Here is an 18,037-nt window from a genome sequence, read left to right as displayed (position 1 = left end):
TAAACTTGGGCTTATAGCAATAGATTTCGACTCCTGTGTGCAATTCATGTGATCCTCATTGATAAGTCTGCATAATTACTGTGACTGCAGCATAGAAAAACAGAAAGCACATCACTAGAGTATAGATAAAAGATCTTCAGTACTTACTGTATGTCCTGATGATGTTTGGATTTGACTTTAGACCAACCGCATCGCTCGGATCCTGGCAGGAAGCAAGAAGAAGATCTGTACAAAGAAACCTCGCTTCATGTCTGCCTGTGCTCAGCTCATCATTGCCTTCCTCCTCATACTGCTACAGCTGGGTATCATTGTGGCTCTCTTCCTCATGGAGCCACCTGAGGTAAGCTTTCTCTGAACAGGTGTGTGACTTAAGAGCAGGTTGGTAGAAAAATTAACAGAGAAATAAAGAAGAATGAGTTGAATTAGGGCTTTTACTCTCCAGAGGAATCTGTTTCTATGTACAGTATATTATTGATGTTTTAAGACCATTTGAAAAATACAGTAGTTCTTTAAACCTGTGCCACTGAATTCTTTGCTAGCAAACTCAGAATTCTGAGCATGTAGAGGCGGCAGTGTAGCAAATCAAAGCAGTTTGCCTTGTTTACCCAGGTGTTTTTTAATGTCTCTGTTACATAATTGCTTGAAGAAGCAATGAAACGGTACTTCTAGCTATGGCTTTGTTCAGCTTCGAATCACTGAACTGTCATGTTCCTTCCTGCGTCTACAGGTGATCCATGACTACCCGAGCATCCGCCAGGTCAACCTCATTTGCAACACCACTAACCTCGGTGTGGTTGCCCCGCTGGGATACAATGGCCTCCTCATCCTCAGCTGCACCTTTTATGCCTTCAAGGTACTACTTTGAGTGCTACCTACATAACAAAACACTTGTGTCAACTTGGCACTTTTTCTGTACCACAGTATTGCATCTGACTTTAAGAAGTATATAACACCTAACAAATGTATCAATCAGTGGAATTTAAAATGCAAAGCTCCGGGTATACATGCTGTAAGAGCCATAGGTTGTTATGTGAAGAAATAACATACCTATTGCTTGTATATCCAATTTGTAGTATGTACAGTACATGTTTTACTACAAGGTGCTGCATGTGACAAAAGTCTCACAGACATAAGGTGAAAAAAATAGTGAACTGCTGTTTATGTTTACTGCTCTAAAACCTTTCAGCAGCAGTAAATGAAGTTCTGCTACACCAAGCACATTATAAAGTCAGTGTTTGATTATCTGTGGCTTGCAACCATCCATTTTCTGTGGAGTGTGAGAACAGGATTGTAAAAAGAGGCAAAGCTGAAATGCACTGCACTTCAAGCAAATAAATTAAATATGTTCATGAACCCAGTACTAAACCAGTGTACCTGATGTACATGGTGAGATTCGGAATAAAGCTGTACCCGTAATGTCCAGGAAGTGGGTTTACCTTGTGTGTTAGGCTGCTGTCAAAAAGCTAACAATGTCTATCTTTGCTTTATTTTCCTAATCTATGGCAGAATATACAGAACACAGAACAGCAGTAAAGGAATGCTTCAGTATTTGCTTATGCTTGCCTTTTCTCTTACTGTCTTTCTTTCTTTGTCTCTCCAAGACCCGCAACGTCCCAGCTAATTTCAACGAGGCTAAATACATTGCCTTCACAATGTACACCACCTGTATTATCTGGCTGGCGTTTGTACCCATCTACTTTGGCTCCAACTACAAAATTATCACCATGTGCTTCAGTGTCAGCCTCAGTGCCACCGTGGCTCTGTGCTGCATGTTTGTACCCAAGGTAAGGTTGAAGCTGAAATCCATAGTTTCTCCCTATTACTGCTTTGATCTATATATTCCTTCACACTTTCACACCTTTTCTGGTTGCTTGTCAGGCATTTATGAATAGTACATATTGTGGTTGCAATCTAAATCACTGCACAAGGTATAATAAACTTCTGTTACCCATTACAACAGCACTAAAATCTGTATATGTTCTTTCAGTAACTTGGAGCACTTCTATCCTCTGTTGTGAATATTTATCGGTGCACTCAGAATTATAAAGAAGAACTTCTTCTTCTAACTGTATACATTTATTTTTTCCTGGTAGAGTTTTTACTGCATGTTTTGCACTACAACACAATTTTCTTCCATTTGTGTGATGAAGGCTAGTCTTTGTTTTTGTTTTTTTGTTGTTGCCTTTGAGCTTTGTTCGTCTGAGAGTACCTCTTAAAGTGGTAAAGAACAGGCAGCACTCCCAGTAAACACCTTGTAATTGGAAGTGAGTGTTCAAATCTAGTTAGTGAATAAATAATTAGAAACTTGAATTAAGTTTTCACTGAATGCCAGCATTCACGTGAAAAAACCCATTTAAAGTATTGTCATGTACGCTTTTCCTGCTTACAGCAGCTTGATGTTTAAGCTTCAAGGAGAAAGGCTGTATTTAAACAACACCAGAAATGCAATCAAAACACTTAACTGCTTTCTCTTTGAGAATTGTCTTATTATTATATTTTTACAATAAAAATGCAAGTTGTGAGGGCCTTCATTATTCTTCCTAAAATAACATGTAGTAAAAGACAGTTTTGTTTAGACAGACAGAAAACAACATGGTGCTGTATGTCTTTGCTGTTCTGGTACTGTATGAAATTAAGTGGTTAACTGTTAAGCCATGTCTAAATAAGATGTTATTTTCTATTTCATGTTAGGTGTACATCATTCTGGCCAAACCAGAGCGTAATGTGCGCAGTGCCTTTACCACTAGCACAGTGGTGCGCATGCATGTTGGTGATGGCAAATCGTCCTCAGCTGCCAGTCGCTCTTCTAGTCTGGTTAACCTGTGGAAACGCAGAGGCTCCACTGCAGAAACACTCAGGTACATCCTTGTGTGTGGACTGTGTGTACACGAGAGGCTTGCTGTCCAGGTTAATGCCAGGTTACTCATCAGTTACAGTCCAAGGGACCATTTCTGTAATGGCCCTACTCTGAGACTATTTATGGTGCAAGTGTGTGTGTGTTTGAGTGCTTCGAGAGATTGATTCTCTGAAGTCCCTGAATCTGCTTGACTGTTCTTGTGACCCTAACATGAACTGTAGACAATTGTCTAATGGAGACATGGCAAAGAAGGAGTGAGACCGGAATGAACGGAGGAAAAGAGGATAAGACTGGAAAGAGAAATATAAAGAAAAAGATGATTAGGAGAAGGAGCAAGAGAAAGAGAGGAAAAGGCTGAAAAGTAGTGTGAAAGGGAGACATAATAGCGTTCACACCCAGCTTAAGGCCATCCACAAGTCATCTACAGTGACAAGAAACCGATCAAAGGACACAAAGGGAGTGACGCACAACCACTTGCCCAAAATGAAAAGGGAGAAAAAAAAGACAAGAACACATTTTCGTTTGTCAGCAGGTTACTCCAGCTCACCCCGCTTGGCAAGCAAGATTTCAATCACGGCCTTATAAGAAATGTCAGGAGTGTTTCCATCTTCGTTTTCTCTATTTTTTCTCTATCTCTTTGGGTCCAATCGTTCTCTGTGGGTGGTGGTAATTGACAGGGCTGTCTTGCTCTTCAGTGCAGGCCTGGAAGATGTTGGCTTTGAGATGCTGTCATTGTGTAGACTGAACAGATGCAGACAGACATGAATCCAACAGTCCAGAAGGAAAAGAACAAATGTTTGAAAGAAATAAATGTTTGACTGAGGTTTGAACCCAGTGTTTGAACTGCTAGAGTGGACTTGATTTACCTTCATCAGACATTAAGATTAACAATGGAGCTGGATACAGCCAAAGTAAGATAAGCTCAATCAATTACTTCTTTAGTATGTGCAACATGTGCCCCTACCAGTAGCAGGTCAGGCTCAGGCCATAGGTTGCTGTATGAGTCTCTTTCTCTGGGATCAAACGTGTAGATCACAGAACTGAACATGAGCTGCACATGTATGTATGTTTGTATGTATGTACGTAGAGATCTGAATATCACAGAGTCTATGTTCCTGTGGGTGTGCGTGTCTCCAGGGTGATTTGAGTTTGTTTCATCCACAGCCACAATAGTGTGCGATTTAATCAGGAGTTCCACTATAGATTAATCACACTAATTAACCTGACAAAAGGATGGAGGGGGGGAAAGGGACAGAGCGCTGTGACTGATGTGAAGCAGAGAAAAGTGGAAAAATTGTGAGGGAACCTGACAAAGAAAAATGAAGAACAGATTGCTGGGTATATATAGGACAGAAATTTATTATATTAAGTCAAACTAATTTTCCCTGGCTGAGTCAAGTCTGCATTTTAATATGTTTGTATTTATTAATTAACTCTACTCATCAGGGTCACAAAATAGACTGAAAATAATTGAACAGCATAATGAACTGACATTCACTGAAGAAACAAGTGGCAAAGTAACTTTACAATATTAATTTTACTGTCTGCCTTAGTAAACAAGTAAGCAATCAATCATTGTAGTAAAAAACAGAATATGTGTATTTGAAATGTCATAAAATGTGATTCAAAATTACTATCACAAACAGAAAATATCAAACTACAAATTTGGACGTTGAGTGTATTTATAGTTTGCACATTCAGCTGTCGGGCACAAAATAGAGTCTACAGTTGGAGGAAATGAAAGAAATGTTTAGACTCTAATGTTCAGTTCTCTTTTCTCCATTCAGACCTCCGTTTGTCAAACTAAAGCCTGGATCGGAACACAAATAAACAAGTCAAAAAAAAAATTAAACTCACCTTCTGGTGCATCTTAACTAAAAATATAAAACAAAAAGTGTTTGTACGATGCAAATTGTGCAAAATGGATTCGATATCAGACTAACAAAGAAAACTGACAGCTCTAACACCACCTTCCCCTGTCTTTGCTTTATTTCCTTCCTTTCTGTTCTGCAGCTCCAATGGTAAATCAGTATCTTGGGCGCAGACAGAGCGCAGCAGTTCACGTGGCAACCACCTGTGGCAGCGACTCTCTTTCCACATCAAGAAGAAGGAGAACAATCAGACTGCTGTTATTAAGCCCTTTTCCAAAACCTCTGAGGAGCGTTACTGTGGTGGGGCTGACCTGCCTCCTCATGTCCCGCTGCCCTCCCTCCCCTCCATGTCGTCGCTGCCCACTCATCCTGACAGCGTTACCGACAAAACCCTGTACGAGCTCTCGGAAGCAGAGGAGCGCTACTCCATCACCTACCGGCCGCAGACGCCTTCACCCATCAGCACGGTCAGCCAGAGGATAGGTTTAGAGGAGCCTCAGATGGCCACGATTCCAAAATATTCAAGCAGCATTTGCAGCGGCGGCAGCGGCAGCAGTTGTGGACCTCCCAGCAGCGGCTCTGTTGTGACTGGGAGTGACGGGCGTTTGGTTGCCGTGGACGATCGCCCAGGACAGGCCCAGAGTTCACTGATGGACCAGATCAGTTGCGTGGTAAACCGCTTTACTGCCAACATTACCGAACTCAACAGCATGATGCTCTCCACCTCCCCGACGCACTCGCACACGCACAAACACACACCTCCATCTCCTCATGCAGCCGACCCCTACCTGTTACCTCGCGAACTCCAGGTGCCCCCAACCCTCACCACCTACGCTGATGTCCAGCCTCTCCCCCCTGTAGAGTCTAGCATGGGGGGCCGAGGCGGCTGCCCTGTTCACTCAATCCCTCATTCACCTTACCCCCTGCCGCCCCCTCATCCCCAGACCTCCCCCTCACTCTCCCCTATGCGAGGAGGCCTGGTCACCTGCCTCGCCGACTCCCCGCTGAGGAGGGCGGAGCTAGAAGAGGAGCTAATCGCTTTGACTCCGCCCTCACCCTTCCGCGACTCTCTGGCGTCCAGCAGTGGCTCACCGGTCTCAGAGACGGGTCTGTGTCTCCCCCCTGTCCCCTCCCATCCTCCTCCCTCCCCACCTACGCCCAGATACAGCCTGACACTCAGAAACTACAGCCAGAGTTCATCCTCACTGTGAGGCCGAGATGATGAGTTAAGAAACGCAAAGAGGAGCTCTCAAAAACAACACGTCGTACGGAGAAAAGACGACGGATAGACTGAAATCCATTCATCCCTGCGTGGAATAAAAACCTGACGTTAAGTAGTAATGGAGGGCTGGTTGGTGAAGACACCAAGCTGTGTTTGTGTTTACATGTTCACAGTGAGATGCAAGTATAAGGAGCTTGCCCATCTCGTATTTTCTTAGTGCTGTCTCTGACGAATGAGGATTTAAAACTGCAAAAATGGCTACTGTAACTGAAGCGTTTTGGCGTCAGCAACACCAGAGATCATTCCTGAAGGTCTGAGGCCATGTATCATTTAGGTTTGAGTAGTGGCCTTAAGGTAACTCGGCTATCAACTAATTAGAGATTGTGAATGTGTGTTTGTGTGTGCGTTGGTGTGCGAGTGTATTCTAATGAGAGACGATGGCACCATGACAGCACTGAGTGTTGATGAGACTCCCACAGCCTGTAAGAACTGCACTGAGGCTATCAAGGGCACATATATATTTGCTCATAGACACACATGCACACACTTACAACCATATAAGTGTGAGCACACCCATACAAATATAATGTAAGGGAAAACACTGTAAATATGTGAGAAGTTATGGATTTTTCTTTGATGATAAAATCCAACATGCTTCTGACAAAAGTGCATTGCATTAACAGTGTTAACATACTAAGGCAGTATGTTACTCTGACAAAAGCATCTTTTTATTTATTCAGTTCTCCAATCTGATCCCACTACATCGCTTCCTTTTCCTCAGCCTCTTTTTGTCTTACAGCTTTTTTTTAAAAAAAAAAAAATCTTGCCAGTGTTTCAATATTTTCTACTCTTCCTGTTAAGTTTCTTCAGAAGTTTGAATGTATATTTTCTACATGATTTCTGAAGCAGGTGGGACCAAACCTTTTGTAGCTTTCTGTCTGTGACCTCAGAAAGAAGGAGCGGAGGGATTGACAAGACCAGGCCTTGTTTTACCATAAACATCTTAGTCATTAAATCTTGTTCAGGTGGATTATTGGCAGAAATCTGACCTAGACTCTTATTGTTAGCGTGTGACATTTAACAGTGCATTTTGTAAGGCTTAGCTGGATCCCAGTCGTGACATTTTCTTTATACAATGTGTCAGCAGGACACATTCACTCTGCTTCATCAAAGACAGTGCTTTGAATGCCATTAATTTGAATCACAGTTGTGTCCAATGTTAGCAGGCACAAACTGATAGATTCAAGCTGAGAGAGAAGCCTCCTCCTCAGCCTCGACGAGGATCGTCTGTTACACAGGCGCTTTGAGTTTTTTTAAATGTCTCCACTCGTTTCAGACATTACAGGCAGAGCAACCAAAGATGTAAACAAAAAAAAAAAAGAATATTAAGTGAACTGTTTATATGAAGTTTATTTTATTTGGAGAAAAACAGTCCACTCTGCATTATTGCTTTGCTGTCAGTCACACAGGACCATGGTGGTAGACGGTAGATGATGACTGACATCCAGCATAACTGGTCAAATTGTTAGCCGCGTGAAGCCTTCCTTATTTTGGTAAATTTGCTGTCTTGTGGAGAGTTAGATGAGATGGTCAGCACCACTCTCATATCTGTCAGGTATATATATGATATCTGTGCTAGTTGCCTGGCAACTTCATGACGATGACAGTATTTTTAGGAAGTCATGGCCAAATAAATGTCTGGTACATAACCCTGTATAAAATCCCGCTCTGTGTTTTTCCTACTGTGGTTTTGGTTTGCATTAAGCAAAAGAGATTCTACATTTGAAATACTTTAGAGTTGCTGGAAGGCAGATTTTGATCACAGCCAGGCTTAACTGTTAACCGTCTTTATACTAAGCTAACTGGCTTCTGGTGTTATCTTCATGTTGATGGGACAGGCATGAGAATGGTATAGATATCCTCACCTCACTCTCAGCAAGAAAATGATTCAGTGATTCAAAAAAAATTAGGTCCATGATACTCTGCACTGTAAGGTCTGGCCTTATGTCATACTTACTGAATTGGAAAAAAATGTTGCGAGTGAACATAACTTATCTAAAACGTGTTGGGCAGTAATAGTATGTATGTCAAGGCTTTTTGCAGGACTGTAGGGGAGAATATGATTTTCTAATGTTTATAAATGCCTGTAAATTTGGGTGAGCAGAATTGTAGTACCTAAAATATCACATTTGGCGATATAAGATTTGGATCTGCCTTTAAATGGAATGTAATTAATGGTGCCAACATAGAGGAGTACCAGGAGATGAAATGTGCCGATGAATGCATTCACTAAGATGCTTTTGAGAAATGGGGCCTTGGCTTTGCGTCAGCTCCCTCCACAGAGGAAAACAAACTGAAGTCACATAGTTATGATACACAAGAAAGGCATTTTTACATTTGATTTGTCATCTCGTTTACATATTTTACTAAACTAAAGCTAATTACCAGTTCCACAAACAAAAATTAGTGCTTCAAAATGTTGCCTGTTTCTTGTTGTCCATCATGATCTCCATATTCTCCGCAGCATGTGCATTCGTCTGCTGTGACAGCTGACTGATGCAGATGCAGTCCACAGTCAGATTTCTCCTTTTTAGTTTAGCATTTGTGCTCTGCAGTAGCCAGCAAGAACAAACTCAGACAAAGTGATTCTGTAAATAATAAGGGCATGCAAAGACAGTTCTGTTTTGTTTTCGATGAAAGTGAATTTATTTACATATCAACAAAGGTGAAAAAAACAAAAAAAGAGATGTTTTTGAGCTATGTTATAACATACAGTACCAATATGTGTTACGACTACAGAAACTGTGTTACTACTCTGAATGTGTGAGTGACCATTCCTATTCAAATGTCTTGTAATTCAACAATATAATAATAATTAATGACAATATGATTATTGTGCCAAAGGGGTTAGGGAGGGCTTAGCTTAGTAGGTTGTGGGTAAATATGTGGTTTCATAAAAAACAGAAAAAAATGTAAATGTAAAGCTGTTTCTATTGTTTTGGATATTTTCTATATAAATATTCCACATTTTCCAGTGTAAAAGCAATATTATCCATATGTATACGCATCTGGGGTTTCTTAAATCCTAATGTTTTAGATTGTCTTTTTTTTATTTTTCTTTTAGTCTTTGAATTGCGGTTTGAGGATGGTGGGTAGATAATTTTTCTTAAGTGATTTCTAGTAACAAAGAAGGCGTGATTCATTATTCTTGCAATGTTATCTTCTCACATCCGGCCTGTGGTTCTACCTTTTCTACTGAGTTTTCAAAGTTCAGTCTTCGATCTCAACATCCAAATAACTGATGGCATACCTAGCTAGAGGGTTAAAGAGATGGAATATGTGATATATAGTTATTATTATTTATTTTTGCTGCTATTTGGTGGTGGTAAGTTACCTGGTGTGGTGTCCTTAAACTAGTATGTCTCTGCCAGTCAGAGCAAGAGAATAAGCATCTTCTTGGATCCCAAAGGGGGAAAAAAGCCAAGTGAATACAACATCTGAAGCAACATCTGCGATAATTGCTCAGAAACTTTTGCTTATGTTCAGGATACAAAATTTACACGGAAAACGACATGACAAAAAAACAGTGACCGTAACTGGTTCCTGTTCCTGCCTCAAAATGCTGTCAGTGCATCATTAGTGCTACATCTGCTCATCTAATTTTAATAATCCATGCCCTGACCTCTTATCCAAAAACAAACCTGTGCTGTTGTTATGATGTTATTGGGGAGGAGCTGGTTTACGTGCTGCTGTCACTGACGGTGTTTATCCCGTGCTGAGAGAGTAACGAGGAGCTTGCTTCAGCACTTCAGCTGCGTGTTATCAGCCCCCCGGGTGAAGCTCGACAGTCATGTGCTGCCTCTGCAGAAAAAGACAGGATCAGCGCTCTCATCTATTGCTTTCTTACTCTCTTAAAGGGCTCACTTATGTGACATCATCTTACATTTAGATCCGACATGACCGATATCAAATTTCCACTGAAAAGACAAGGTACAGGTTGTAAGAGGATGCCATGAGCTTCATGAAACTGCAGGAAATTAGCAGAGAATCGAGCACACGTTGACTTGTAAGCTTTATTCAAACTCATTGAGCCGCAGTTTCAATTACTTATCTAGCTTTAATCGAGCATTTTAACAGATTTGATTATTTCAGTCTCTTCAGCGTTCATGTGATTTTTCCTCCAGGTAAAGTTTGAAATTTCTAAACATGGCATGACAAATAATCACCCCTTTATTAACACAAAAGAAGTCCAACTACAGTATGCAGACAGGACATTTAGATGACAAAATAATGCCATTGCCCCACAGTTCAGCCCTCCCTCAGGCATTGCCAAATGCTACTACTCCTATGAATCTAGGGTAATCTCGGTTTAATTGATATCTCCCTTCCTAGTCTTGCCAAAACACGATAATGACGGCGTTGATGGTGTTGGCTACAATCTTATTCTCGTCATGAAGATGATCTCCTGATGATGTGTACCCAAAGTGCTGTTGGCTGACTTTTTTTTTTTTTTGTAAATGCACTCTAAAGTATTGGGTTGATAATCCCTGTGCTAAAAAATACTTTTAATCCAGACATGCTCATCTGCCGATCAAGTTGAAAAAGGTCATTTATTTTATCAATTTTGCATTAAATATAAAACCAGTCTGCAGGATATCTTGTCTCTAATCCTTAAACCCTGGTTCAGAGCCAGATATACGTAATCCTGGTGCTGTGTCACATGTTTTCCTACAGCTTTATTTATAACTGCATTTTAAACAATCTTTTTTTTTGGTTGATGTTGTGCTAAGGCAGGCCTTGTTCTTTGTAAGCCTTCGCTGCCCTGCTGGATTGCAGTTGAGCAAGACATAATTAGCTCTCTATCAGATCCAAGAGTGGCGCTCTGAGGCTGAGCGTTCAATTCTGTGTTCAGGAAGATACGTGAACAACAGGAATTTCTCCATTAGGGATCAATTTTCAGTTTGATAGGCAGTGGGGAGTGATAGAGCAGCCTCCCCCACTGCCTTTGCCTGATTATTTGGTTGATTTGATGCTGAAAAACAGCTATGTTTACTGTGTAAACAGCACATAGATGCATGGCTGTGTCCACTGTTAGGGCAGCTTTGGTGAACTTTGTTTTATGACCCCTCTGACAGGCTCTCACATAATTACTAGAAATACCTTCTCCTGGTAAACACCTTTGTGAGTGTAATTTGGTAAATGCCACACATTGTTTCTTAACAGTGTTACCGAAATTAGCCAATCAAAAGAGGCTTCTGGGAACAAAAAGTAGCTGTTGAGTGGAGATCAAAGTTCTTTTGTATTCTGAGGCTGATCTCAACAAACTCCTCTCCCCTGTTTCTGCTAAGCACTAAATTCCTTGACATTTAGGTTAATGCTGTTATTTGTTTTCTTGCACAGTAGCCAACAGAAACGGATAAATGCCTCATTTGTGGAGTTAGTTTGTTTAAGAGTTAGATTGGTTTTTTTTTATTATCACAGTATAACACTACAAACCAGAAAAACATGTTGTAAAAAGCAGTATGAAAAGGAACTGATATTGAGAGAGATATTGTTTAAAAAGGCCCAAACCACATTCCTCACAATTGGCCAACATAAGTTGAAGAATGATTTAGTGCAACAGGTTGCTTTTTCAGGATAAAGTAAAGGCATTTAGACTCTAAACTGTGCTGTACAAAACATTACAAGGTGCATATCAGTGTCCTGAATGTTGAGTTCTTTGGCGGAGGGTTAATGAATCCACTTTTGCTGCAGCCAGTTTAATGAAACTCACGGCCTTGAGGATGACGGCTAGACGTCTTAAAAATCATCAACAGTATTTTTGTAAGTTTGTTTGGAGCTGCTGATTTGAATGTTGCTTTTTATAAGTGAGTGAAGGACATATGTGTTTTAATATGTTATCGCTTCCACAGCCAATAGGGTAAAGGGATTTTTAGGTAGTTAGTGCAGAGGAGACAGGAGGAGGATATGTTTAATAAGAGGTTAAGTCATGTGTTGTATTGATTAGAAATAAGAGAGGAGTTTATGTATTTACGTGGCTTCAGGGTTTGTTAGAAAATGAAATAACTTATTAAATGGGTCTGTGTTGTTTTTAGGGCAATATTGTTTTCCATACAGAGCAGTGTGTTGATGGTTTGTGAAAATATACTTAGTTAAGCTAACTTCTCCCATCTTTCTATTTATACGAGAGTTTAACCGAACTGAACTGTTACATTACACCACATGACACAGAGGTATCCTTGCAGGGCATGATGGTATCAAAGAAACACCGATGTGGATGATTTCCTCGGTATTTGCTGCGTGCTTTTTATATTCCTCGTAAGCTGAGATTACTGCTTTGGACACAAACACAAGCAAAATCCTGATTAATACCCCTACTTTAAATTCTGATGAGATTCTATTTTCAGTAGAGCGTTTGACAGTAGAGTGTTAACGATATAAATAAGAGATGAATGTTGCCTATAGACGTGATGTTTACATTCTTACTCACTTTGAGATAATCAGAACTATCTTGTTTAATTACTGGCTTCAGATGTCGTGTCATTTTACAAGCTTACAAGCATGTTTTGTGTTTTTCTGGAACACTGAGGTGAATGATCCGAGCAAAAAAAAAGAAAAAAAAAACAACTTTCACTTATTCTTGACAAAGGCAGCTCATCTGCATATAAATTAAGGCCCTGTGTTGTGTTCCAGTTTCTTTACAACCCAGATTTATCAAAACCCTCATTCAGCTGAGGTCATTGAAGTGACTACTTTTTGACAAAAAGAAAATAATGGCAGGTAAATGCAATTAAACAGGAGTGAAATGAGATCAATTCTCTCTAGTGAGATTGTTATATTTTTGCTATGTTCATTTAAAAGTATTTATTCACTCCAAACAGAAAATGACTATTAATGAAAATTAAATTTATGACAAATGTATACTTATTTATTTTTTAAAAAATAACAGCAAAGTCGGGCTTAAATTGCAGCGCGTCCCCAGACTCCAGTGGTGTTTCATCACAGTGTTGTTAACATAAGCTCCTCTACTCAGTGCCAACTTTCTCATCTTTTTATTTCAAGTGCAACTGCGTTTTTTTTTTTTTTTTTAACAAGGGTGGATAAACACTACTGAAATGTGACTACACTGCTTCTGTTTTCAAAAATTGGAATTATATATCCTTTCCTGAGCTGTCTACCAGTGCCAATATGCTGATGATGAATATGCTAAACAGGAAATATGGTAGTGTTCATCCTCCCATTCGGACATTTGATTGTTGCCGAGTTATTTTTAATGAACATGATGTTTGTTTGTTTTTTTTAAAGCTTTCCTGTTTTGTTTTTGCTTTTTCCTGATGTTCAAAACTGTAGAATGTAATTTGATGCTATATATCGATGTGATGGAGGATAGTTTTATATTTGGATATTTGATTATTTATGAATATTTTCACTCAGCTTTGTAAAGTGTCAAATATGAGAATATATGGCTCTAGCTGTTTGGAAAATACAGTTTGTTCTCAAGTGACTTTTTAGCGGGGGGGTTTCTGATGGGCAAGGTGAGGATTTTGTCTGCTTCAGGCAAATTTTAATTACTGATTGAGCCCACAAATGAGCTTTAGACTTGCCTCAAACATAACAAACACTGGATTCCACAGTGTTTGTTGCTGACACTGGAGCCTTGTTCACAGGCTTTCTGGAGGTTCCCAACAGACATGGAGCAGATTTGGCCAAAACAGAGTTCTTCTCATCTCCCAATTAACAAATCTTTATCTCCTCTTCCAAATTGGCCCACAGTTATTCGTATGAATGCCCTTCTCCGAGCCAATCTGTGGCCACTGGGAACAGTAAAGAGCACAGAGAGTGGGAGGGGTTAATAGAACGTTTCTTGTTTTTTAATACAACTGCAGTGTTTTTGTTTAACAGAGGAGCAAGGATTCACATATATATGTCATTTTGGGGAAATAAAAGCACATTTAATAAATTGTTAAAGTATTTGTCAACAAGTCTACTTAGTTCTCTTGAAAAAAAAAACCCAAATATCAAATCTTGCACAATACTCATAAATATGTTCACATTGTAGGTGAACAGTGTTTTCAGAGTGCACGTCTTTGTTGTCCCGGGCCTCTCATTTGGCATTTTGCTCTGCTTCCTCTGTCCTTGCATCCCTTCCTTACTTTTTATGTCGTATTAACAATTGAAAGGCGGGAATCTGCTGGGGTCACAGGAGAATCACAAGCCTCCAGAAGCCTGTGCAAAAGGAAGAACAGTGAAGCACTAGCGGTCCGATAAGCAGGAGGCAGCTGTAGCATCCTGCACATCCTCAGACCAGAAAAGTAACTCTGTGATTTTTAAAAATGTGTTGGGTAAGGGAACATGTGAATTCAGTCTTTTGTTGAGCCTGTCTCTTCTTGGCACAAACGCTGTGCTGCCACAGTACTTTGGCATTAACAGGTGGATTTTTTAAAAGCCACCATACTTTGACTCACTGCAGTCAAACGCCCACCTGCTGGGCACCAAGAAAGAGCTAGAAGAGACCACTTAAAAAGGGAAAAAAAAGTCACAGAGTGTTCTTTAACTCTTAACTTACGGCTCTGAATCATGATGACACATGGTTGTGTTTTTTTTTTTTTTTTACTGGGCTTGAACGCAGGTATTTTTGACAGTGTGACGACCATTTATCAGTGCTATGGAGTCTGACAGGAGATGGGATGTGATGTGTGGGGAGAAAACTTGCAAACAAAAAAGGGTTTTCTTTTTTACGTTTGTTTTTTTGTTGCCATTGATAATCATTGTGTAATTGTACTACGAAGTACCTTTGAATCATTATTGAAATCGTTATTAAAAAAACTATGACCTCCCTGTCTTTGTTCTTTGTAGATTTTTAGTCAATTACCCCAAAGTGGGTTGTTGAAAATTTATACTGAACAAAAATATAAGCGCAACATGTAATACAGTAATAAGTATTTGTTGTTTTAACACGACATCTCTATGACAGAATGGAAGCTATAAAGCAACCAAGTACGCCCTGTAGTGTAAATGATAATAGGCAGTGATAATTCAGAGTGGAGTCAGACCAGAAATCTAGTAATGAGTGACACATCTACAGGGCATAGAGTTAATGAGGTTGGTGAAAGTTTTCCCAGCCTTCCTGAAGGGCTTGGCAAAGTTGGCGAACATTTTTGAGGACACGATCACGTTGTGGGAAACGACCATCCAGAGCATCATGTGGCAAATTTTCTGTCATACCATAATGTCTGAAATTCTTTTTTTTTGAGGGAAAATGGTGAAGTTCTGGACGTTCAAGTGTCTGGCTACAGCCATAAATGACATGCCAGCAGCCTGCTCTCTTTTTTTCGCCATCTGTGCCAACATCTCATTTGAATCAAGCTGCCTTTTATGGCCGCTGGTCAAAGGGGTGTCATTGTACTGGTCACACTATCTGATCATTGTCCTTTAACCTCACACCTGACTAGGGTGGTTGAGAATCGTTCACCAGTTCAAACAGCTTACAAAACTGTTTATGCACTAGTTTAACCCTTTTTCTAAACATCGCAATAAAATCATGTTGTCAGAAAATGTCAGAAAAGACTATTTGCATGCTGTGCTTATACTTGTTTTCAGTGTATCAAGTAAAGGTCTTCAATGCAACATTAACATTTAAAGGTCAGCTTGTGTGTTGGTGCAGATCAAGTAAACAAAGCTTCCTTTTGTCATACAAAATCTTCTATAGGGCAACAATACTCTCTTCTATAGGTCACATAATATTTACAGTGACAGCAAACTCAGGTTTAATCTAAATGGCCATTAAAATTATAGTTCTCAGAAAAAGGAAATTTACATATTGTATGCCTAAAATTCATTAAGGAACATAACACTTCATGCTTGTGGTTTTTACTATGTGACAAGAATACAGTAATATAAACTACTGTGCTGCAAATTAATAATATATCAATACAGGGTTTTGTCATTCAGGATACACTGACGCCATATGGTCGATGCAGATCTGGACTTTATTAAGTCTATCAGGTATCAGCCATGACCTAATCAACCTTCATTAAATACAGATCTTTTGTCAGTGTCATTGCAAACGTGGTGTTCCTGTTATCAGTAACAATTGATGCAGTCATGGTGAGCTGCCAGCTTAGTTTTTAGTCCCACAGCAGTCCCTCGCCTATTGTTGTCTTACATAAAAAGTCCCCAATGAGTTCCTTGCAGTGCGGTTTTAGTCTTTAAATCTGGGAAAAATAGAGCACCAGTGTTGGATCAGTGCACCCAGCTTGTTATATGGGGCTGGTGCAGCCATGATTCTTTGTGAAATGTGGCTCTGCTTTCATGTAATCCAGGATTTTTCCACAGCCTTTTTCTCAATTTAAAAATACAAATCACAGTAATCATTGTTGAAAAATGTGAAAATGATTTGTAGAAATGACAAAAAGCCGTCGTCGTAGCTCAGCGCTGGAGAGAAACAGGTTCTTCACACCTTCACTGGTTACTCTGCATCCAGCAGTTGGACAGACTCCCAGTTTTATCGCCCACAATGAATGAACTGAGCAGTCTGTGAGTCTCTGGCCTACATGTTGAACCCAGTCAGTGGAAGCTGCTAGACAGCACCTTGACAGCTTCTGTGATATTTGCTTCCCCTTCATCTCCTTCAGTGTCACATGACAGCCAGTACGGCAGAGTGACGCGACTCTGCTGTGAATCAGCTCCTCAAAAACATTTCATTCATTTTGCCAAGACATATAGGTCAAGACAATGAAATTACCCTGCCGTCTTTCATTCACTCTCCACGTCTCCCCCAGATCTACCCTCTTTTATTTCCCCTCTCACCCCTCTCACTCTTCTCTGCACACCTTTGCTTTCTTCCTCTCTTCGCCTCGCAGTACAGAAATTGCTCTCTCGAAAATGAAACTGCCAAATTGTTGCAAATGGCCTCCGATTCATGTAAGTGGAAAGGATAAAAAGGCAATAAACAAACGCCTGGAATACTAAAAAAGGGGGAAAATGTAGCAGGTAGAAATTTGCTTGTTTTTATGAATGGGGTCATTTGGACAGGGACATATGTGTGATAATATATTCACCAGCTCTGCTCAGTCATTGATGGGTTTGTTGAAGCATCATGATTACATCAATATTTCCTTCAATAGTCTCCTGTGGGATGGTCATGTGTGTTTGTCTCTGGATAAATATGAATTGATTTAATGCTCGGGGAAAACCTCAGCTGACTCTGCCTCTCAGGTTCCAATAACAGCACCATGAAAACATCATAAGTAGCACTCATATTAACTCTCTACTGTGGAGATACAGACTTTTCACACTTGCTACCAGTTTCTTGTGCCGTCATCTAAGAAAACAGACCCCAGTGAAATAATTAATTAGTGTAACATTCAACTTAATGTGAAAATTAATAAACAAGCCTGGTAGAAAAACAAATTATTTTGTAGAAAGGTGTTAAAACAGTTCAAAAACAACATAAGAAAAAGTCAGACATCTGATTGTCTCATATAAACTGGGACATAAAGACTCTGAGACCCCTGGTGTGATCTCTTGTGTCTTAAAATGTTAGATATGATGTTAATAGGACCATCCAAACCCTTCAATTCCCCCTTTCTCCTCCTTTTCTCCTCTATAGCCCCATAATTTTTAAAAAATTCTTCAGATTTCTTTTATTTCATTGTATTTCCCATTGCTTTGACCGCATTGTGCATTTTGTTGTTTAGATGTGAGTAGAGCATTTTAAAACTTGTTTTTGAAAAGTCCTACACAAAAATATATATTTTATTTTTATATATATCTATATATCTATATATCTATATATCTATATATATATATATATATATATATATATATATATATATATATATATATATATATATATATATATATATATATATAGTGCTGTGAGGAGTGCTAGAAGTTTGGCACCATCAGAAATACACTAAAACATACAAATACATCAATGCAACAAGAGGATGCCACTAAAAAAGGAATCAGGAGCGTAATCTTCAAACAGCACCCCGCAACATACATTTAGTGTAATCAGTGTTGTTAGCATGTAAATGGCATGTTGTGGGCTCAGTGTCGTCACTTGGGCCCTATAAATAACAT

General features: G+C 39.6%; 1 protein-coding gene across 5 annotated transcripts in view; it reads left to right on the top strand.

The window, feature by feature from the left end:
* Positions 1-14,788, top strand: part of grm5b (glutamate receptor, metabotropic 5b) — a 73,507-nt gene extending 58,719 nt beyond the window's left edge. For all 5 annotated transcript variants that reach the window (XM_035951063.2, XM_035951061.2, XM_023276406.3 and 2 more), the window contains exons 14-18: positions 182-340; positions 728-853; positions 1,602-1,784; positions 2,692-2,858; positions 4,871-14,788. In XM_035951063.2, the coding sequence (XP_035806956.1) occupies positions 182-340; positions 728-853; positions 1,602-1,784; positions 2,692-2,858; positions 4,871-5,939 (1,704 nt within the window). In that variant the 3' untranslated portion in view covers positions 5,940-14,788. The remainder of the gene's footprint in view (positions 1-181; positions 341-727; positions 854-1,601; positions 1,785-2,691; positions 2,859-4,870) is intronic.
* Positions 14,789-18,037: the final 3,249 nt, after the last annotated feature.

Source organism: Amphiprion ocellaris, chromosome 7 (genome assembly GCF_022539595.1).
Source record: "Amphiprion ocellaris isolate individual 3 ecotype Okinawa chromosome 7, ASM2253959v1, whole genome shotgun sequence".
Classification (NCBI taxonomy): Eukaryota; Metazoa; Chordata; class Actinopteri; family Pomacentridae; genus Amphiprion; species Amphiprion ocellaris.
Note: the sequence above shows the minus strand (reverse complement) of the source record. Positions and strands in the feature narration are given on the sequence as shown.